This window comes from Esox lucius, chromosome 2 (genome assembly GCF_011004845.1).
Source record: "Esox lucius isolate fEsoLuc1 chromosome 2, fEsoLuc1.pri, whole genome shotgun sequence".
NCBI classification, from domain to species: domain Eukaryota; kingdom Metazoa; phylum Chordata; class Actinopteri; order Esociformes; family Esocidae; genus Esox; species Esox lucius.
In genome coordinates this window covers 29630356-29652591 of record NC_047570.1, presented here as the reverse complement: position 1 = coordinate 29652591, position 22236 = coordinate 29630356, and the positions used below count along the sequence as shown (strand labels likewise).

The 22236-nt window shown below is 44.3% G+C and overlaps 1 protein-coding gene across 1 annotated transcript in view; it reads left to right on the top strand.

Moving 5' to 3' along the window:
• il16 (interleukin 16) overlaps window positions 1-22236 on the top strand; it is a 38375-nt gene that overhangs the window by 6204 nt on the left and 9935 nt on the right. Inside the window, exons 2-22 of the mRNA XM_034296628.1 lie at window positions 436-676; window positions 822-1080; window positions 4219-4361; window positions 5206-5338; window positions 6506-6637; window positions 7711-7816; window positions 8702-8850; window positions 10146-10256; window positions 11433-11547; window positions 11836-11909; window positions 12392-12656; window positions 12842-12959; window positions 13600-13732; window positions 14725-14851; window positions 14994-15271; window positions 15365-15511; window positions 15991-16149; window positions 18464-18602; window positions 19707-20262; window positions 20398-21151; window positions 21586-21776. Coding sequence (XP_034152519.1) covers window positions 436-676; window positions 822-1080; window positions 4219-4361; window positions 5206-5338; window positions 6506-6637; window positions 7711-7816; window positions 8702-8850; window positions 10146-10256; window positions 11433-11547; window positions 11836-11909; window positions 12392-12656; window positions 12842-12959; window positions 13600-13732; window positions 14725-14851; window positions 14994-15271; window positions 15365-15511; window positions 15991-16149; window positions 18464-18602; window positions 19707-20262; window positions 20398-21151; window positions 21586-21776 — 4330 coding nt within the window. The remainder of the gene's footprint in view (window positions 1-435; window positions 677-821; window positions 1081-4218; window positions 4362-5205; window positions 5339-6505; window positions 6638-7710; window positions 7817-8701; window positions 8851-10145; window positions 10257-11432; window positions 11548-11835; window positions 11910-12391; window positions 12657-12841; window positions 12960-13599; window positions 13733-14724; window positions 14852-14993; window positions 15272-15364; window positions 15512-15990; window positions 16150-18463; window positions 18603-19706; window positions 20263-20397; window positions 21152-21585; window positions 21777-22236) is intronic.

Here is a 22236-nt window from a genome sequence, read left to right as displayed (position 1 = left end):
GAGCACAGGATCTGGTCAACAGAGTGAACTGCAGGGATGTGGTCGCCAGTTGGAAAGCATTTGTGAGCCCAGATTTCAGATCTCAGTGATCTTGTGTATTTACTTTAAAATCATGGTCTCTGTGACCTCAGAAGAGGGGGAAGGCTTTAGAGTGTGTGTGTGTGTGTGTGTGTGTCTCCATGCGCATATGTTTGTGTGCAGTGTATGTCCTGTGTGTGTGTGTGTCTGAGAGGTGTGTCTGATTGAGTCATAGTCAGGAGACTCCTGTAGAAACACGCTGCTTTTTAGGGCAGGGAAGAAAAGCTCTCTTATCTCAGCCATGGCCATTGCCTCAGCAGTTTCTCAGAACACTTATGACACACTCACGCACACACACGCAAACATGCACACAGGAAGGCAAGGCCCTCCTAACTGAATTTTCTAATTGCCCCGCAGAGCGTTCCTCTCCATTAGCCTGTGTGCCGGCTGAGAAGAGTGTGTGTGCGAGTGTGTTCGCGCCGCACACACCCACAGCGCACACTCTCACAGCCATGCCCCAAAGATACTCCCTACAGAGGAGGAAAGACAGACCGGCAGCGGCCAGGAGGATGGACAGACGAGGCAGGGACTCCGGAAAGACCAACACCACCAAGGCTAGCCACAGCCACCGCTCCAAGAAGCTAGCCATGCTCTCCAGGTATGAAAACGGTTTGTAGAATGACTTAAGGCTAGTTGATTTGGTCAAAGCCAATCTGTAAGGGCTTTAAAGCATAGTGACCTTCAACAGCGTTGTGTGCTTAAATAATTTTTCTTGTTCTTCTTCTCTGCCTTCACCTCTCCAGGTCCCTGATCCTCTGTCACTCCAGGACAAGTGATGACTGCCCCAGCCCTGAAGAGAGGCAGCCAAGGGATGGATTGGAGGAGGATGGAGGCTGGGGGAGAGAAGGTCAGGGGGACAAGTACTGGAAGAAGGTCCAGGAAGGACCCCAGGAAAGTGGAGGTCCTGTGCAGACTTCAACACAGTCAACCGTGAAGGCCATCAACACATTCAAGGCTACGGAAGAACACAAGAGGAGCATGAGGAGGTCCTTCAGCATCAAGGTATGAATGGTTCAATATTATTTAGATGTGTCTTACATCATATCGTGGTGTTCAGCCAATAAGGATTTGGTCTTAAAAATGTGTGTCTCATGGTTCAGAGTGATGGCTGTTCTGCAGTGTGACATTATATCTTTGGTTGTTTTCATCAACACATTTGTAGAAATGAATGTGAAAACACATTTTTGTCATATAAGATATAGTATTGTTTTACTTAATATGACTGATGTACAAAAATTAAAGCTAAATGTGTTTTTTAGTACAACCTTGTGCTGACAATAGCTTTACTGGTCACACATGCAGATGCTGTACTATGTTATATTCGTGATGATAACAGGGCATGAAAATGGATTAGTATGTCAACATGTAAGCTGACAACAAATGTTGCCTGCTCTCTCAAGATAATTGCTACTGAAATAACAAATAAGCTAAAAACTGGAATGTTCAAAGGTAGATTATTTCTGGTTGTAAGTGCAGGGAGATACTGTTCTTTCAAAGTGGTCAGATTTGATCTTCAAATTAGGATTTGCTCAAAGACCATTTATTGAGGAAAATGTTTCTCCAGTCATCTGCAGTCTTGACACTGCTTGTGTGTCTTGTGCAACAACAACAACAACAACAGTCACATGTTCTGTGTCAGAGGGCTGCGTGCTGTTACTGGACTTATTTGACTTCCAATTAGAGATGGTGTTTTGTTGACAACAAGGAAAGGGAGAGACATGCTAACTAGCTAGCACTAAACTATGAGGACATTCCTCTGATGTCATGGAGCCTCAGGCCTGGGTCCATGTTCACATATTTAAAAACAAAATGCAACTTTATATGCTCCTGCCCTACATTGTGATTATCACTGCTCTGTTCCCAGATATTAGCAACGTTATAAGATAAAAGCATGACCTATGCTGGCTGAATTATAGTAGCACACAATAGTAGCATTTCATCTTAGACATTTGGTGTAAGAAACATATTCTGGATTCTAAAATCCATTTTATTTGTTTAAGAACCATCAAATAAAAATACATAAAAGTAAGTACCACATATCTGGATGTAACGGTTAACTGACAGTCAAAGAAGTTCAGTTGCGTTGCTAGGACATCTATGCCATCCGAGCGAGATTGCATTTACTGTAATTAAATTGAAGCGGTAAGGGAAGACGGCTCCTAGTCATTGCATTGACAGCGAGAACAGTCCTGGCCAGTGTTTCTTATTACAGTTGTCAGAAAGCAACAGTCGTTTTGGGGATCTACATTCCAATGCTAGCGCTCCTGAATCAACTCAACAACTAATAAAAAAAGGCATTCATGAGTTGAATCAGATGTGTTAGAGTTGGAATAAACCAAACATGTTTGTGATTAAGGACTGAGTGAAGAAACGCAGACGGCATTCAGAACAGGGAGACATTGTCTTGAGGTCGAGTCCACGGCCAAGGCGTTTGCCCAGCCGCAGGACCGAAAATAACAACCAGTTCAAAGCGTTGGTTGTGAACCTCACAGGGCTGAATTTGTACTGGATTTTGTACAGGCCAACCTTCAGGTAGACTGTCAGGAAGTAATGTTCAGTAGCAGAGCATAAGGGTTTATGAATGAACACCAGTAACACTAGCAATTGCATCATCATTTAGATAGCATGAGGGATGTGTCATAAGACTTTCCAACCCCTAGGCATTGAAAGAGAACATTGGTGAAACGCCAGGATAATCCTATAGTTGATGAATGAACTCACTTAGGTTGGGGTCAGTTCTATTTTGACTCACTACAATCAAATTTGTAGATAGTGAAGCGGAAAGCTGCTGCTTGAAAGCTGTTCTATTAAAATCCTGACATTGATTTTAGCAACACAACTCTATCAAATATGTGGCAACACAACCTTGAGCATTCACATGAAGTAATGTAGAGTAAAATAAATTAGGTTTAATGCCATTGTTAATATGCAGTAACATTTCATAGGTGCACTTAAAACAGACGCCTTATTGGCTGAGACAAAAGAGACAGCTTGTAGGTGTCCGGCAGTCACACGTTACTTGATAAGTGAATGTAATTACTGAATAGGAATGGAATTGAGCTTATTCCTGTTGCATTCTGCTGACATCCGTTTATGGCACAGGACAGTCGATTCCAGTCGTCGGGAATGCATGGATAAAGACCATGTTTGTTGACCACTGCCACCGGGGAATTCAAATTGGACCGACTGCTCTTCAAGCATCGACTCTCTCCTCTATCTTGCACCACATTCTGGTCCAATAAAACAGAAAATCCCAGTAAAAGATACATCTTTAGAAGACCATATTTGTCGTCAACAAACAATTACCTTTATAACAGTTTCAAAAAAGTCCTCTCCATTTCAAATGAACAATATTGCATGATATTTAAGATAATCACATTTTCTGTTGAAAGAAACCTAAACACACTTGTGGTTGTCAAAGTCTTGTAAAAGTTACTTACACACTGTGGCACAGTTCATGGACCAGTAAAACGTGCACTTCACTGTTGTTTTTAGGAAGTTGTCAACCCATTAACTCAAGGTCCTGATTTGGTCATAAAGCTGGTTTTAAAATCTCAGCACAGATGTGCCCTTGTGTTGTTTCTGCTGGACTGGACTACACTGGCATAAGAAAATGCCAAGGGGCCATATAAGATTATATAGACCTGACCCTACATCAGCTCCCCCACTCTAAGGAGTTGGGTACATTTAACATGCATCATTTAGCAAACGCTGTAATCAAGAGAGAGTTATAGCAGGAATGAGGATTATGTGTCTTGCTCAAGGAGAGAACGACACAATTTCACCTTGGGGAATCGATCTGACAAACAGTTACACGTTAGATGCTTTGACCGCCAGGCTGTTTGATACTGCACATATAGTACACACAGAGTTAGAGTTGGATGGCGGTGCTAATAAGCAAATAGCTTCAGGCCACTTTCTCCCTTTCTACTCTCTAAACACACACATTATATGCCATCAATTTATCAGGGGCAGCAATGTAGGCTAGTGGTCAAGCCTGTTGGGCTCAGTCACCGGTTCTGATCCACAGGAGGTGAAAAACCTGTGGTTCTGTCCCTGAGCAATCCATTGGCCAAGAAGAGCCCTGGTTCAGCAAAGGGGCCCCGTTGTGCTAACGCTCTGCTCGCCCACCTCGTACAGGAGAGCAGTATCTGGAGGATGTGTGTGGCGTCGGGGGCTGGGGAGGAGGACCTGGGCCGGCGGGCCGGCGATAGCGGCCATCACACGGAGGACAACGAGCCCACTGTGGAGCGAGGGAGGAGGGGAGGGGGCGAGGGACACAGGTAGTGAGCCACAGCGGGCCCACACAACGCCGCTCATAAACCAGCTCATTATCCAAACCTTCTCGCTGCACCCACTTCCTGCTGTCTGCATCCCAGTCCACATCCTACACCATCATACAGCGCTAACACACTGATAAAATACGCACTGTGAGCTTTACTCTGTTCCTGCAGTCATATTGTCAGTGCGTGTGATGGACTTCTATTTAACACTTTTTTACTGATTGCAAATCTCTGTTAGCATAACACATTATACCGGTCAGCCTGGCCCTAAATGGTCCGTCCGAGATGGCCTGTCTAAGATTTTCCATTTAAGATGTTCTGTCTAAAATGTTCCGTCTAAGATGGACTGTCTAAGATGGTCTGTCTAAGATGGTCTGTCTAAGATGGTCTGTCTAAGATGGTCTGTCTAAAATGTTCTGTCTAAAATGTTCTGTCTAAGATGGTCTGTTTAAGATGGTCTGTTTAAGATGGTCTGTCTAAGATGGTCTGTATAAGATGGTCTGTATAAGATGGACTGTCTAAGATGTCTGTCTAAGATGTCTGTCTAAGATGGTCTGTCTAAGATGGTCTGTCTAAGATCTCTGTCTAAGATGGTCTGTCTAAGATGGTCTGTCTAAGATCTCTAAGATGGTCTGTCTAAGATGGTCTGTCTACAATGATCCGTCTAAGATGATTCGTCTAAGATGTCTGTCTAAGATGGTCTGTCTAAGATGGTCTGGCCCAGGCCTGTGAACCACACAGATTCCCGCGGTTTAGTGGCTGATGCCACCACACTGTCAAACCACAATCAGGAAAGCTTCAAAGCAATATCCCTGAAGCTTCTGTCTGACGCGTCTGTCTCCAGGACCAGTTCCTCTCACAGGACAGACAAGCTGGCACCATTTAACGGACAGTGTCTGAATGGCCATGCCAGGACAGAGGGAGAGGGAGGGAGGCAGGCCGCCTCCAGGAACATCCACATAAAAGCCTACAGTGAGGTAACACCAATGACACACCACTCACATCCTGCTCACTGCTAGAATTAAAAAACATGTTGGCTCTTCATACCAGACCTGGGTTCATACTGTGTTGGTTTTCCTTCAAGCACAATGAGCGTTGACGGTATAATATGTTGAACACTGAGTCGGTGTGGGTGTAGCCTTCACATGCTGAAGCCACATTCCTCTTCCATACAACCAGACACTGGTCACGGCCAACACTGGACCCAGACGGTATCTGTGGGGGCTGAATACATCTGCATGAGAAATGGAGCGAGGGGGTAGAGAGAGAAAGAGAGAGAAAGTGGGAGGGTGAAAAAGTCAGGGAGGGGTGAGAGTGAGAGAGACCCGGGGGAGGGAGAGATGCATAAGTGTTTTCTACTCCCCCTTGCTGTTGAGGAAGCTTTTACTCCAGATGCATAGTCCCTCTCACATCTTCCTCCCTAATCCAAATAAGAAATCCAGAGGTTGGACAGAGGATGCGAAGCTCTTTTAGTGCTAGGTGACAAGACATCTTACCGAGCCAAGGCCCTGTCTGTTCGGGACAAAAACACATTCATGCAAAAAAAGGAAGCAACCCATGATGTGATAGAGTCAGGGACGGAAATAGAGAAAGAGACTGGCGCTCATGCAGCAGGGGAGAGAGACAATGAGAAAGAATGATACAGACTGGAAAACCGAAAAGGAGGGAAAGACTAGGAGGAAAGAATGTGTATAATGTGACAACTTGGACTTAGCTGTGTTTAACACGTTCAGAATAATAACCATTGCAAATCTTCAAAATACCTGTTGTTATGGAGACCAAATTCAAAAACAGGATATTCAATAATTCAAATCAGACTTCTCTGACTAAAGTTAGCTGGTGTTTTAATATATGAACTAACATATCCCAGATATTATCTAACAGAGCAATAAATGACCATATGGCATTTTCAATCTTTTGTAGCTTATTAGTAGTTTTATTTCCATAAATTTTCTTCCCAACTGAATAGTTACCTTCAAAGTAACACTGACAAATTAAATAAAATTTTCACTCATTTTATGGTCAATAATACTATTTTCAACTCTTAACAAATCAGTGGGCACATAAAGTTGAGAGGTCCAGTAATGAAAAACATTTTGCAAGTGTCCACCATTGAATTCAACTCTTTGTGTGTGTTACTACAGGAGAGCTCAGCTTGGGAGCACCGGCACAACCCCCCCAAGGGAGTAACACTTACCCCTCTGTGCTTAGCAGACCCCCTGGAAGTGACTAACTACACAGGGGCAGAACCAACTGGAAACAATGAACACCTCAAGGTATCCCTTAGAACTATTCTAAGTCCTTTAATTAAACCTCATTTGGCTATCTTCACTACCAACACTTTACGGCCAAAAGTATGTGGACACCTGAGCATCACATTTACAGTACCTGAGCTTGTTGGACATCCCATTCCAAAACCTGGGCATTAGTATGGAGTTGGCCCCACCTTTTAGACTGTAACAGCCACCACTCCACTGAGAAGTCTGTCCAAAAGATTTTGGAGTGGCTCAGTGGGAACTGGTGCCCATTCATCCAAAAGAGCATTTGTGAGGTCAGACACAGATGTTGGATGAGAAGGTCTGGCTTGCAATCGCCGTTCCAATTCACCCCAAAGGTGTTCAGTCAGGTTGAGATCAGTGCTCTTTGTGCAGGCCACATGAGTTCCTCCACACCAACCTTGTCAAACCATGTCTTCATGGACAATGCTTTGTGCACAAGGGTGCAGTCATGCTGGAACAGGAAAGGGCCTTCCTCAAACTGCTGTCACAAAGTCCCAATTGTCTAAAATGTTATTGCATCCAGTGGCATTTAGATGACCCTCCACTGGAATTAAGGGGCATAGCCTTAACCCTAAAACACAGCCCCAGACCTTTATCCTTCATCCACCAAATGGTACCTTACTCTGTGAGTTTGTGCAGTCTACCACTTCCTGGATGGGCTGTTTTAGCTCCTAGATGCTTCAACTTGACAATTATAGCACTTACAGTTGACCAGGGCAGATCTAGTAGGGAAGACATTTCACAAACTGACTTGTGGCACAGGTGGCGTCTTATGATATTACCACGTTAAAAGAAACTGAGCTCTACAGTGTGACCAATTGTGCTGCCAGCGTTTGTCTATGGAGATTTCATGGCTTTCATGTGCTGGATTTTATGCACAACAAAATAAAATAAAAACAACAAGGTATTTGAGTTTATTGTCCTCTAAGAGTGACTAAACACATGGATTGGAATACATCCATTGCAAAATGCTTTAAAAGGAGAAGACTAGATAGTCACGCCAGTTTCAGTGCAATGTCTTTGGTTTGTGTCCTATTTAACATGACACTGGTATGTGCTGTGTGTTCTAGCTGTCCATCACAGAGGTAAACGAGAACACTGACTGGGACACAGAGAAGCTAGAACTCGGACCGGAGGGACAGACGGTCTGCAAGAGGACCCGCTCCAACTCTACTAGTGAGGCCCATGTGCACACATACCGATATGCAATTCGTTTTTTGTGGGAGATCATTATATACTTTAAAGGAGTGCTTCTGTGTTTTGGCTATGCAGCTTGTGTATACCATCTTTATGCATCCATGTCCAGTATTAAGGAAGTTACAGGGAGATTCAGGACCCATTGGAAATGAACAATACCTCACCGACAAGAAGTCTGTAGGACTACCGATTATTATAGCTTTTCCCATATACTTTTAAGCATTGTGCTAACGTTAATTAGTTAGCTATTGCACAACCTTTAATAGCAAATGCCATCTAGTTGCAAGCAACAATAGTTTTTCCTCAGATCTCACTCTGGACCAATAAATTGCTTGATTGCCAAAATCTTGAACTATTCCTTTAATGTATTTTGCTAAAATCCTAGAAGAACATGAGTACATTACAATATCTAACAGGACATTTAATTTGTTTCACTTCCTGCATTTTTCATAAACTCTGAAAATGACTACATTTAATTGTACTTAACCCAGGTACTGCATGTTTTGTATGTAAAGTTCTCATAAAAAGAAAATATGAATAGCATTGCACTGCTTTCTGTGTGAACAAGAACTTGTCTTTTGTTTTACATCCTTGATTGATGACTAAACAAGACTCTACTAAACTCTAGTTAAGAGAGCAAATGTCTAGGTTTTGGATGGAAGTTCCAGAAGTTCCAAATGGTCACTGTTGGTGTCTGGACTCTCAAACTTGAAAGCACGGAATCACATTAAATTGTCTTTAACGATGTGTGTTAAAAGTTTGTCATTTTGTTGTACTGTATAATTTGTCTGAATTGTCTTTTTTTGGTCCATCTACATTACATTGTGACCTATCTCACTGTAATCTATTCTATTGTGTTCTCAGGTGTTCATCCATACTGGATCGGTGACCTGGACACTATCATAATGAAGACCCCAGAGCTGTTCCGGAGCAACACACATGGGACTGACGGTTTCTATGGCAACAGGAAGTCCCTGTCCCAGCAGCTGGAGTTTTCGCACAACCCCAACCAGGTGGGCATGTCCTGGGTTTACTCACAACCCCAACCAGGTGGGCATGTCATGGGTTTTCAGACAGCCACCAATGAATTGTTGCAATTCCCTGCAAAATACAACAAATCTGCTAGGTATTGTCATCACGTAGCTTCATTTTCTACTGCGATTAAACAACAATGATGGAATTGCTTCAGAAGCAGCGCAGATATATAGACTTTTTCCACCCTGCTTGAGCCTGGCTGAGCGTACGTTGCATGCATGAGCACCACTGACTGCACAACCTGGAAAAAAACCTCCCCTGCCTAAACTATAAATAGGCCAGCATATGCTGTCTTTAGGCTTTGGTGTTGGGGTCTGGGGGTGGGGGTGGGGGGGGGTTCAATGGGAATAATTGTCTTAAGGCCCCAGGATTGTACAAAGTAAAGTGTTTGTGTGAATGTATATTTGTGCATGAGCATGTGAGCTTGAGTGCCTGTCAGCTAGAACGTTTCTGTATCTGCAGCTGCTGAAATTCCACTGACTAATGGCCTTTCCTTCTGGAGTAGACCCTGCTCCTACTTGTTCATTTAATTAAATAGCAGTTTACTAATTATCATCCCAAAGCAGCTTTTCCACAGAGCATGCAAGTTCTTATTCACTCAAGTTCTTGGAAGCAGACTTTTTCCTCTGTTGTGCCATTATAATTGTTACATCATTTAACGATCACCTCATACCAACCCCTCAGAACCTGAAAGAAAGCTTGACGCTGTAGCGCCCTACTGGTCACGCTGCAGCATTCCATCTCAATCCAAACCGCCATAGAATGTCATGGCTTTATTATTATTATTTAAAAAAGTGTTGTTCAGGTAACAAACATCTGTTGAAGGATTGATTATTACATTACTTATTATGTCTTTGGTCTAGACTAATATTTTACTGGTTATTACATCTCTGATCTAGACTACTAAATGTATGTATGCTGACTTACTTTGACTATACTGACATGTGATCTGCTTTGTTGACATGTTTGATGTCAGCAATATGCTTAAATGGCCCAGGTTTCTATATGTATGCCTCATTTAGAGAGTGAGACAAAGAAAAATCTGAATGTCTGCTTTGAATGTCAGGCACTTTTGAAAGAGAAGAGAGATTAGAAACAGGTGTTAAAAAAAACATCTGGCGTTAGTACACACAGTCAACCGTCTAATCCAGCTTTAATTTAAGAACTTGGACTCTGAGCAAGTGACGAAGAAACAGTGTGTGTGTGTGTGTGTGTGTGTATATATGTTGGAAACCTTACCAAAGGTGTTGTCTCCTGTCTCCTCATTCCCCAGCCCGTTCCCCGTCCCTCTCGCTCTCTTAGCTCCGCCCATCTGGTCCACTCCAGCAGTAACGTCCGAGCTTTCGTCATCTGTAACATTGTGTTGATGAAGGGCCACGGCAAGGTAATTACCCAGCCTGTCTAAAAGTCTGTTCAAGGATCACTAGATAACTGTCAATAAAGCATTATTGTTCACTAATTCTATGGAGTATGTTACCATGGGTCCACTCTTGATACTGTACATAATAGTGGAAAGTTGTTTATTTGGTCCCAAGTTTTTCTTAGTCATATGATGAGAGCCCAACATTCGCAGCCACTTCTGCATAAAACAAAGTGTGTACAATGAATTTGCAAAGACCCATGCAATTGCTGGAGTTAATAAAAACTGAACTTCCAAGGTGACATCACTTTTTGTAACAATGTAAATATGGAGGAGCTTGGCAAGTTCAGTGGGGTGATCATGTGACTAGGCCTTTGAAGGTACTGAACATGGCATTTGTCCCCAATGTGGAAGATGGGGACTGCAAAGCAAAGCAATATAGAATGTTACCCTACATGACTTTGTGCATGTTTTCTAATGAAATCGGAGATGTGTAGTCAGTCTTAACAGCTGTGCGGTCCCATGCAGGGCCTGGGGTTCCTAACAGCTGTGCGGTCCCATGCAGGGCCTGGGGTTCCTAACAGCTGTGCGGTCCCATGCAGGGCCTGGGGGTTCCTAACAGCTGTGCGGTCCCATGCAGGGCCTGGGGGTTCCTAACAGCTGTGTGGTCCCATGCAGGGCCTGGGGGTTCCTAACAGCTGTGCGGTCCCATGCAGGGCCTGGGGTTCCTAACAGCTGTGCGGTCCCATGCAGGGCCTGGGGTTCCTAACAGCTGTGTGGTCCCATGCAGGGCCTGGGTTTCCTAACAGCTGTGTGGTCCCATGCAGGGCCTGGGGTTCCTAACAGCTGTGTGGTCCCATGCAGGGCCTGGGGGTTCTTAACAGCTGTGTGGTCCCATGCAGGGCCTGGGGTTCCTAACAGCTGTGTGGTCCCATGCAGGGCCTGGGGTTCCTAACAGCTGTGCGGTCCCATGCAGGGCCTGGGGTTCCTAACAGCTGTGTGGTCCCATGCAGGGCCTGGGGTTCTTAACAGCTGTGTGGTCCCATGCAGGGCCTGGGGTTCTTAACAGCTGTGTGGTCCCATGCAGGGCCTGGGGGTTCCTAACAGCTGTGCGGTCCCATGCAGGGCCTGGGGTTCCTAACAGCTGTGCGGTCCCATGCAGGGCCTGGGGGTTCCTAACAGCTGTGTGGTCCCATGCAGGGCCTGGGGTTCAGCATTGTGGGCGGCAGGGACAGCATGTACGGGCCAATGGGGATCTACGTCAAGACCATCTTCCCTGGAGGAGCGGCAGACGCAGACGGGAGACTCCAGGAGGGTAAAGAGGAAGCAAAACATTGGTCACCCAATTCGTGAATCTGGACCCATGACACACTGTTAATATATGATTTTATCTCAGTCCAAAGGCAACTTGAACAACATCCTAAAAACCATGCAGCTTCTATTAGACAGCTGGTCTAGTGTTGATGACCAGGGCTATACGGCACAGCATTAGAACGTTGCCACTATTATCTTTTGATAAGATGAATGGTGGGTTGGCCCCTGTCTGACTTTAGTCCATCTCTCTCTCCCTCTTTCTATCTGTCCCTCCACTTCCCTTTCTAAGGGGATGAAATCCTGGAGTTGAATGGAGAGTCTCTACATGGGCTAACTCATGAGGACGCACTGCAGAGATTCAAAGTACGACAGCAGTGCCACAACAAATCCTCTTACTACGCTGTAACTCCAAAACGCGTTACAGCCTTATTACAACCATGTTACAGCATCATCACACCCATATCACAAAGAGATTACAACTGCATTACAACTTCAATGCAAGCATGTTACAACATCATTACGCCTATACTCCAACCGCGGACCCGCGGTGGAAATGCAATCTATGATAAACATCCCCTTGCTGCATTCATGCATTTCAACTTCCATTGAAGTGTACACTTTTGATTGGTGAAAACAACCTAGAACAACCTAGCAAACCATGTCTTGATATTTAAGATTAGCCTTCTTATACCATTCATAATGATTACTTTTTGCTGTCTCACTATCCATCCCGCTTATCATTACTCTCCTTCCAATCCTCACTTTGCCTCTTGCTCCTCCTCTCTTTCTCTCTCTCTCTCTCTCTCTACCCTTTCATCTCAATCCTTCCATTCCTCCCTCTACAGCAAATAAAGAAGGGCCTGTTGACTCTGACGGTGAGGACCAGCTTGCGCGTCAGCGCCCCCTGTGGCCAGGCAGCCGTAGCACAGCTGTGTCGTTCTCGCTCCCTTAGCTCCAGTACGGGCATGGCCCGGGTCAGCGCTGACATGGGGGACTACAACTACCTCAGCAGTGTCAACACACACAGCGACACACACAACATCAATGGATCCCAGACTACCACAGTTAAACCCCGGGACCGAATCATGATGGAGATCACCTTACACAAAGGTCAGGGGTCCAAACATTTTATATTTTTGGTAATAATGCCAAAATACTGATGATATGGACTCCATTGTTCCCTAAAGCTAAACTAAAGCTGGATCAGAGCTACTAAACAGATAAGCTAACAATACTATATACAGTATATCTTTCTGTTTTTCTGCGCGTGTGTGTGTGTGTGTGTGTGCGCGTAGAGGCTGGTGTGGGACTGGGCATCGGGTTGTGTTGCGTGCCTTCTGGAGGTGGCTGCCCAGGAATCTACATCCACACCCTGTCCCCTGGGTCAATGGCACACATGGACAGTAGGCTCAGGTAAGGCTTAAACAGGTGTTCTGTAAATGCTGAATACACAAGGCCTGGGTACCAGTCTGATTGGGGTAATATTTCACTCCTTGTCATCAAGGGATTATCGTATCTCAGTCTACCTTCCTGCTATCTCACACCCTGGCCCACAGTCCCAACACAGTCCCAATGAACCTTCCTACCAAAGTGAACACTTGTACACTTCTGTGTGTGGATTTAAATGGGAAGGATATGGTGGAAATCGCACCAATCCCATGCTTTTATTGCACGGCAGGGTTGAGTGAATGGGGACACTCTGGAGAGGACAACTTAGGTACATTAGCGTCTTGTAGCAGACTAACCCATCCAGAGCAATTCATTGTAGACACATGGTCATTTTATAAGCTCAAATTGAATCGCATATTTCACTTTCACTTACACCCCCCCCCCCTCTCTTTCTCCTCTCACTTTCACCGTCACTTCTGTCTCACTCCCCCCTGTGGATCCCCACCTGTGGATCCCCCCCTGTGGATCCCCCCTCTGTGGATCCCCCCCTGTGGATCCCCCCTCTGTGGATCCCCCCTGTGGATCCCCCCCCTGTGAATCCCCCCCTGTGGATCCCCCCCCTGTGAATCCCCCCCTGTCGATCCCCCATCTCCTCCTCCAATAGATGTGGGGATGAGATCATGGAGATCAACGACACGGTGGTGTACAACATGGCGCTGAACGACGTGTACACGGTTCTGAGTCAGTGTGCTCCCGGGCCAGTCCAGATCATCATAAGTCGTCACCCAGACCCAAAAGTAGGCACCCTGTCTGGCCTTATGGACCTGCAAATGCTAGCCTTTTTCTGCGTGTGTCATGTGCGTAGTGTTGTGTGTGTGTTGAGCGGGGAGGACTGAAATAAGAGAAAGCTTTGAGTGTGTCTGAATGGGTGAGAGTGCATGTATACGTGGGTGGTGGTGGTGTGTGTGTGTGTGTAATGGTTTTGATCAGATCCATGGGCCGGTTTCAAAAAGTTATTTTAGACTGGTATATAGTGCTTGACTAGACATAGACATAGACCTGTCTAATGCAAGTTAGATCGTTTCACAAAAATAAAGACGGATTTATTTTAGACCAAAAAAGGTTTACACCTTACCCCCAGGCTAACTTGGGTCTAAGATACTGTTACCTAGGCGACTGTCCACTGTATATGTCTACCATTTCGGTTGTGTCTTTGAGTTTCCCTTGGGGTCCTCCTCCCGTCTTAGGATATGTCTTCTTCAATATTCCTTTTTTGGCATCTTTTGCCATGTTTTTGTATCTTTTCTTTACGTCTTCGACGCTCCGCTCCACGGTCGGGTTAACGCTGTTTACTGAGGTGGCAACTTTTTTCCAAATCAAGCTTTTCTTTTTGTTATTACACTCTCCGCTAAGTAAAATATCCTTAGTTATAACTATTGAACTCCAACAAACACACATTTTCCACTAGGGTAAACTGGACTGAGCGGTTGGAAGCACCTACAGTACTCGATCCGAATTTTTGTTTGTTTTGAAAAAAATCTTTTTTTACCTAATTCATTGCAGCGTAGTCCTGCTTAAGGTAGTCAGGGTCTTATGTGCTTTGTGCAATGGAATGATTTAGATGTCTATCTGAAGTCTGACTATCTACTATAGCTAAGCCATAGCCAAAGTCTATCTTTGTGAAACCGGCCCATGACTCATACAAATAAAGTTTTTATTATTTAGCCTTTATTTTGTGTGTCTCTGTGTGAGCGAACAAGCTGGTGATAAATGTAAATGTGATCTCTAGGTGTCGGAACAGCAACTGAATGACGCCATATCCCAGGCTGTAGAGAACAGCAGACTGAATGACGCCATTTCCCAGGCTGTAGAGAACAGCAGACTGAAGAGGGACAAGAGTCTGTGTAGCATCGACGGTAAACGTCTATTAAATGTCAACAAACCAAAATGATCCCCCTCACATTATGGAATACACTTGCCCTTGTGCTTGACCTTGTGCTCCATCTTATTCGCCTTGCTCTCTCTTTCTCTTTCTCACTGTGACCTCTCCCCTTCTAGGTCTACGCAGGTCTGACACCTGCTTTCATGTCAGAGGGAAGTGTGAGCGCTGTGTAGAGAGGAGCTTCAGCCAACTGAATGCCCGACGAGCCCAGAAAACTATGACTCGCTCCTGTAGTGACAGCAATGCATACAACCAGAACCACCATCCAAACCATCGTCACAACCGTTGTCCCGGACAAGGACCCAACACCAACAACTGTCCGAACCAGACAGTACCCCACCACAACACACATCATATCCTGATGGAAAGGGTTCACAGCCTCGACGCCTCCAAGGTTACACCATTCTTATCCTTAATCTAATGCTTTTAGGGGTTGTAGAGGTTTTCACTAAGGGGGTTCTAATCCCTAATTATCTGGTGTTTTTAGGGGTCCACATCTGAGCCCTGGTGTGATAACAGACTTTCTGCACCCATCTACCCTGTTCCTGACGATGACTACAATGTCCCATATAACTCCCCAGCAGCCAACCTTTCCAACCAGCACACCTTGGACCTTAAGAATGGAGTAAATAAGGTAGATAAAATCCAGTGTTTTCCAGCAAAACTCCACTTCAAGTCTGGGAAGTTTTCACTGAATCACATGGAAGAGAAATACACTGAAACAGGCTCAGACTACTAGACTTTGTTTTAAAACCGTGTGCCATAATAAACATTACCCAGCCGATTTCCATATCTACCCTTCAGTCGGTGTTTAGGTTTGACCTGGGGAACCAGATGTGTGATATCTCTTGTCAGACAGTAATGTTAAATATATTATGCAAGTAAAATTATTATTGATTTTAAGTAGCATTTTAGCTGGAATGTTCAAAATAGGCTTTTGCTTATACTGTGGCTTCCCTGTCCATTTCTGGCTAATATGTCTGACAGAATTGGTGGTCACCGTTGGCCTCAGGTGCACCCCCAGAGGTGAAACTTCAGTTAAAACATTCAATGAAAAAGCCCACAGACACTTCAAGCAGTGCACTTTGAAAAACTTTCCTAATCTGAACCCAGAACAGACTCAAAGTCCCAACACCTCCACTGAGATACTGCAGACGCCAGGATGTCACCAGTGAAGAGGGGGTCCCTGGAGGTTCAGGGTACTCCAGTGGCTCCAGCAGAGGATCCCCTGTTAAAGAGGACAGATGGAGCCCCACACAAACCAACTGTCAGGTAGAGAGAGAATGTGACTTACATCCAAGGAGGTTTATCTCTAATATGTCATCCAATACATTTATATGTGTCTTACTTGGATGGATGGTTGGATGGATGGAAGGAAGAAGATATGGGTGGAGATGAATGGATGGAGGTAGATGGATGGTAAAGTAAATCATGATCAGGTTAAAATATTTTTTAAATATGAATATGTTGATGGATCAAATTAACTACTGAGTGGAACAAAGTGATCCAAGTCATCTAATTAGCACTGCATGAGAACTTTAGGTGCCCTATTAGAATGCCTGTTATGCAATCATACTTCCTCAAATTTAGGAGACTGCATGTTTCTTTTGCCCATAAATGGTAGCCATTGTAGATGATTTGGTGTGCTGTAGATGTCTATGAAAGAGTGTAAAGCGCTGCTTAGTCTACAGCACATGCATCAATTGTGGTCACATTTGTTTCCTCTACCCTTATTCTCTGAAACCACAACTGTCTGTGAAGCTGGGTTCATTGAGGCGTGTTTTTTTTTAAACATTTCTTATTTTGACAAGTCTATAGGCAAGCCCCTTTACTTCCATTTCGTGCCTAATGAACATTACCCTGTAATGAAGAGAAGGATAGCATCTCAAATAATCAATAAATATTTTACGGCCAAAAAGTATTAGCACCCTTATACATTCTTCAAATAATTCAAGATCGCGTCTAAAATTTGTTGAAATTGACTAAAGTATTTGGTCACCAAAATTCTCTATTTACATGGTTAAATTGTTGGTATTGATTCAGAACCAAAAATACTATTTTTATCAGAAAATTAATAGATATTGCATCGACTAAATAATTAACAACTTTACAACCCCAAAACATCACCGAACCCTCATCACATTGTACCGTGAAGGTGTTTATTTCTTCTTTTGTTTTCTGCAAACATAGACATATGCTTTACCAAAATGCTTTCATCTCTTCAATCACATCTATACACTGTGGCGTGTTCAGGTGTGTTTTGGCAAATTGCAGTCAGGCTTACAGTCTCTCAGCAGTCGGTCTCCTACCATAAAATCCCCTTTCATTGATACAATCCCCTTTCATCGCACCTTCTGTCTGAAGGTCAGCTCGAATGTGTGTCTGCTGATCAAGGTAATTTCTACGTCATTCAACAGTTCTTTGCGGCGACCATACATCAAGTTCTCTGTTGGCCACATCCAAGGAGGTTGGCCACAGTGGTATGGAAACAGGATGGTCAAAGTCTCTGAAGATGGACTTGTAGCTATGAGATCGTCCACGCTTTGTCCTGTGTCTGACCTCAGACAATGTTGTCTTTATTTTCTTCCTGAGCTACACACAGTGACACAAACCAGGATAATTATGCAAACTGGTTGAATTTGTGATTTTCATTTTGCAGGAATCTGCAACTCATCACAGGTTTGTTCAATTCCAAAGTAAAGGAGAACAACCTACTTAAAGCCAAACATCTAACCACTTCTAGAAGGTGCCAATAATAAGGTGGCAATAATATAAAAAAGCTAAGATTTAGTAAATTGTTTTGGGGGCTTTTGTTCAACTGCAGACCCAAGAAATACACACGTAGATATCAAAATATTGTAGAATTTCAACAGTTTTCAACAACAACTTGCACACTTTATTTCACAGCTGTGTATTGTACTTTAAACTAATGGTTATTGCTTCTATTGTTTCATAACACTCTCCCATGTGCTGCTTCTTTATTCACATGGACATGCTCCCAGCTATTTGGCAGTGTTTACAAGGCCTTAAGAAAGATCGTAAGGTTACTGTTTAGAAATGTATGTGGCACAGTTTCATACTCTTGAATGTGTTGGTGAATGTTTTGCATGGATATTACTTTGGCTGGAGAATGGTGCATGTCCAAATATGACAGAATGTTATGCGTTTGTGCATTTCACTGAGTATTGATGGCTAAATATGAACCATCAACTTTCTGTTGTGTCCCTAAAACATTAAAGTCTCAGAATGGAGGCTCATTAGTCCTGTAAAATGAGAAACGCCTCAAGTGTGTTTGCAGTAAGGCTTCTCCCCAAGTTATTCCTCTGCCATAGTGAAAGATTATTGAGTAAAACCAACACCAGGCATGAAGCTGCTGGCGTTCAGAATAGTGACTTGCCTTGGCTTTGCGAGTGATCGAGCTATGTTTGGCGCCTGGTGGTTGTGAGTGGGACGTGTGCATGTCAATGTACATTTTGTCGAGGGTAACGGCACGATCGTGGATGCAGGTTACATCCCCACACCTTGCAGTGGTTGCTGGCTGAGCCGGGTGCTCAAGGTTCTAACTTCCTGTTTGTGTGTGTTCCAGGATGTGGAGAGTGAGACAGCAAGAGAGAGAGAACACTCAAGGGGAAGCAGAGAGACTTTTATCCGGTCAGACACTCTCTCCGCCAACATCACCGACTGTCATCAGAACTCGTCCTACACAGCCGACAGACCACAAACAGGTACTGTATGGACAATTTACTACATGTTTCATGGGGATTCTATGTGAATACCATTTTGATAGATAGAATAGAATTTGTATGCCATCTATCCTGTGAAATATAATTGTGGATATGGACAGAAGATGCACAAGATGTTTCTTTGTCAGTGACATTCAAATAAAAAAAAAAAAGATAAGAAATCACCTTTGTATATACAGTGACTTGAGAAACCTGTAGGGGCCATTTGCATTCTATATCCTGTGAATACATTTCCTGAACAGGCTACAAGTTAATTTGAGTTGCTGTGAATACCAGTTTTGTGAAATCTTTTGGGTACTTTCTTACATTGTGATATTGAATGGCACAACTATTTCCTCTATTTCCTTGAGTAAAGCTGAATGCTGTGCAGGGATAAATGCATTAGTTTAGTAAAGACAGTGTGTGTCTGCCCTTGGGCCACATAAGGGAAGACTCTTTACACAAATTACTTCACACACAACAGCTTTTCCACCTGCAGAGATTGTGTTTGTGGGACCAACTAACTGCATCTGAATGTACTTAAGACCATGTGGCTAGCAGTCTACAAAATAACTAGTAGCCAGAAGTCTACAAAAAAGAGCAAGTAGCTAGAAGTCTACAAAAATGACAAAGTACCTTGCAGTATACAAAAAAGATAAAGTAGCTAGCAGTCCACAAAAAAGACCAAGCAGCTAACAGTCTACAAAAACGACAAAGTAGCTTGCAGTGTACAAAATAGACCAAGCATCTAGCAGTCTACAAAAAAGACTAAGCAGCTTGCAGTGTACAAAAAAGACCAAGCAGCTAACAGTCTACAAAAAAGACCAAGTAGCTTGCAGTGTACAAAAAATACCAAGCAGCTAGCAGTCTACAAAAAAGACCAAGTAGCTTGCAGTCTACAAAAAAGACCTAGCTTCATTACTAGGTCCTGTAGAAGCTTCAGTATCAGGTTGACCTTCAGTAACAGCTTCAGTTGCAGGTTCCATAACAGTTTGGATAGCAGCTTCTGTAGCAGGCGACAGATAATTTTTTTGTGTTTGTGACAGGTCTGACATTTTGAAGCACTTGTACGTTTCCTCCTCTAGATGCTATTATGTCTGTGTTCAGGTACTGAGACTGCCCTCCACCTCTGCTCCCGGAGTAAAAAGCCAGCCCTAAAGAGGCAGGCTCGTGTGGAGCACCTCTCCCCAGAAATCCTGCATGACCCTTGGGTTAGGATCTCAGACAGTCCCCCCGGTCCTGGAGATCCTGGAGACCCCCAGCACAGCCTTTTGAATCATCCCAGTCCACACAGACTCAATACACACTCCCACAGTAGCACACACCAGGGACAAACACAGCAACACAGCTCACACTACGTCGCCACACATACTCCATTGCAACCCAACACACACCAAAAAGACACACGCTCCGGATTTGCGATGAGCGAACACAGAGAGTATGATGAGCTTGCTAAACTTAACGGTACATCCGAGCCTTCAGACCAGACCACGCCATCCACCCCTCCCTCCCTAACCTCTACCCCCAGTCCCAGGCCTGATGACTCCCCACGGGTAAAGAAGGGCCCACCGGTGGCCCCGAAGCCTGTGTGGAACCGTCAGAGCCTCAGGAGTATTAAAAAGCCGGAGATGACCAAACCCCTGGACAAGAGAGGCGGTGGAACGTACGTTGTGTTTTTAATATAATGGAAGTAATTAATTGTACATGTGACCAGTTTCGAAGCGTTATAAGCCAACAATAGTTGTGTAAATGATCCAGATGGAAGGGCAATCACTCTTATTTATTTTAAATTCAACAGGAATTTTGGGGTAAGTCTGAGGTCCACCTCCACCAACCTGTCACTGAAACAGAAGATCCATTCATTCGAGACATTCTCTAGTCCTGAGGGTCAGGAGAAGGTTGCTAATAGTAGGAGGCCCATTGGGCCTTCCACCTCCCTACCTCTAAAGGACAGGGCTACCGTCAAGTGTAACCCCTCTCTTTTAGAGGACAATGGTATGGTTCAACCTGACATGGGCAAAGAAGCCAAAGTGACCTCTCCGATTCCTGATAAGGAAAAAAACATGGGGGTCTGCTCTACACCCCCTGCAGCCTCTCCTCTCACCATCCAACGCTCCTCTACCACACATCCTTCTCCTTCACCCTGTGCTCCTCCTCTTCCAACGGCCCATTGTGACTTGGAACCTCTGGCCCAAGTGGAAGAGACAACAGATCCCAAAACAGAGACTTGTGACTCAAAATCCCCCGAGGACACTGTCAAGCCATTTGCTTACGAAGCAGCTCTCCCAGAGGCCATCTCGGAAACAAAGCCCTTGGATGAGGCTATGGAAGCCTCCGTCTCCCCCATTAGCCAGCTGCCCCGGATGTCTAGTCCACTGCAACCCCCAGAGAAGAGGGATGGAGTCGAGAGCCATTCCCAAGCTCAGGGTGAGCAGGCCAGCCTAGAGATGCCTAGCCTACCCCCTTCTAGCTCGTCCTTTCTAGACGGGTCAACAACAGCAAGAGGACTGGAGGGAGAAAGCCTGGAGAAGATCCTTTCCTTCAGCAACCAGGTATGTCTATAGTCACACTTTATATTACATTGTTCAAATGTACATTGTAAAATGTCAAAGAAGAGTGACAGTAAACATGCATAGGTGTTATTTAAGTTGCCTGGCTACCCACATTCCTTGCTCCAGGAAAACGCTACTGGGTTGCTTTGTTTTAGTGACTCCTTATGGGTGCAAGTTCAATTGTGATTTTTCGCCACTCGCCAGTGGGGTGAGATATGTATAAGAGGGCACAGGTCTCGCTCTCAACTCTTGAGAACCCACTTAAGAGCTGCTGTGATGAACTTAAGCTGTTATTGTGAATCACAAAATTGTGAAGGTAGAAAAAAATGGGAGTGAGAAAATGCAGAACAGTGGCACTAATCATAAGACGATTTCAGTTGTAATGTACTCAATGCACTCAATCTCCATCTCAATCCCACTCTAATCCATTCAAGGTGTCCCATGCCCTGATGCGTTCACTGCACTCCTTGACCCCTCCTTCCCCCTGCCATGCAGCGCTGGGTAACCCTGGGTCAGACCCTTCCCCTGGAGCCCCTCCAGCCCGGAGCCCAGAGGAGCCTGACCGTGCGACAAACAGCTCCCTCTCCCCTAGCTCCAAAAGCAACGAGAATTGTTTCTCTGTCAGGTAGTTATCAAACTCATGAACATACTTTATACAATAGGGTTGGAGGTAATTCCATCAAATTCATTGACAAACACTGATAAAATATTACTTAGTCGGATGGTAGTCTATTGCATTACATACTGTGCAGTACCTCAAATTTAGTTTACTTGCTATGGAAAACATCAGACACCACAGCTCTCTGGAACTCAGATTCTTCAAAGCAAAGATGATATGAACGATCTGAACTAGATTATCAGATAGAGAAGGCATGTTTTACATCAACTGTTTCATCTATTTTCACCATACTTCACAGTGTTTAATGCAACAATGTAGAGCCACATAAGCTTCAGTAGGAGGAAGTGTGAATGCAGCAAGTGAAGAAACAGGAAATTGCATGTCTTTTCTCTGATATGTGACAATCATGTCCAAAGTGTTAATCTGAGTGAAAGATTCGTCTGTGGGATATTGACAATAGAAAAAC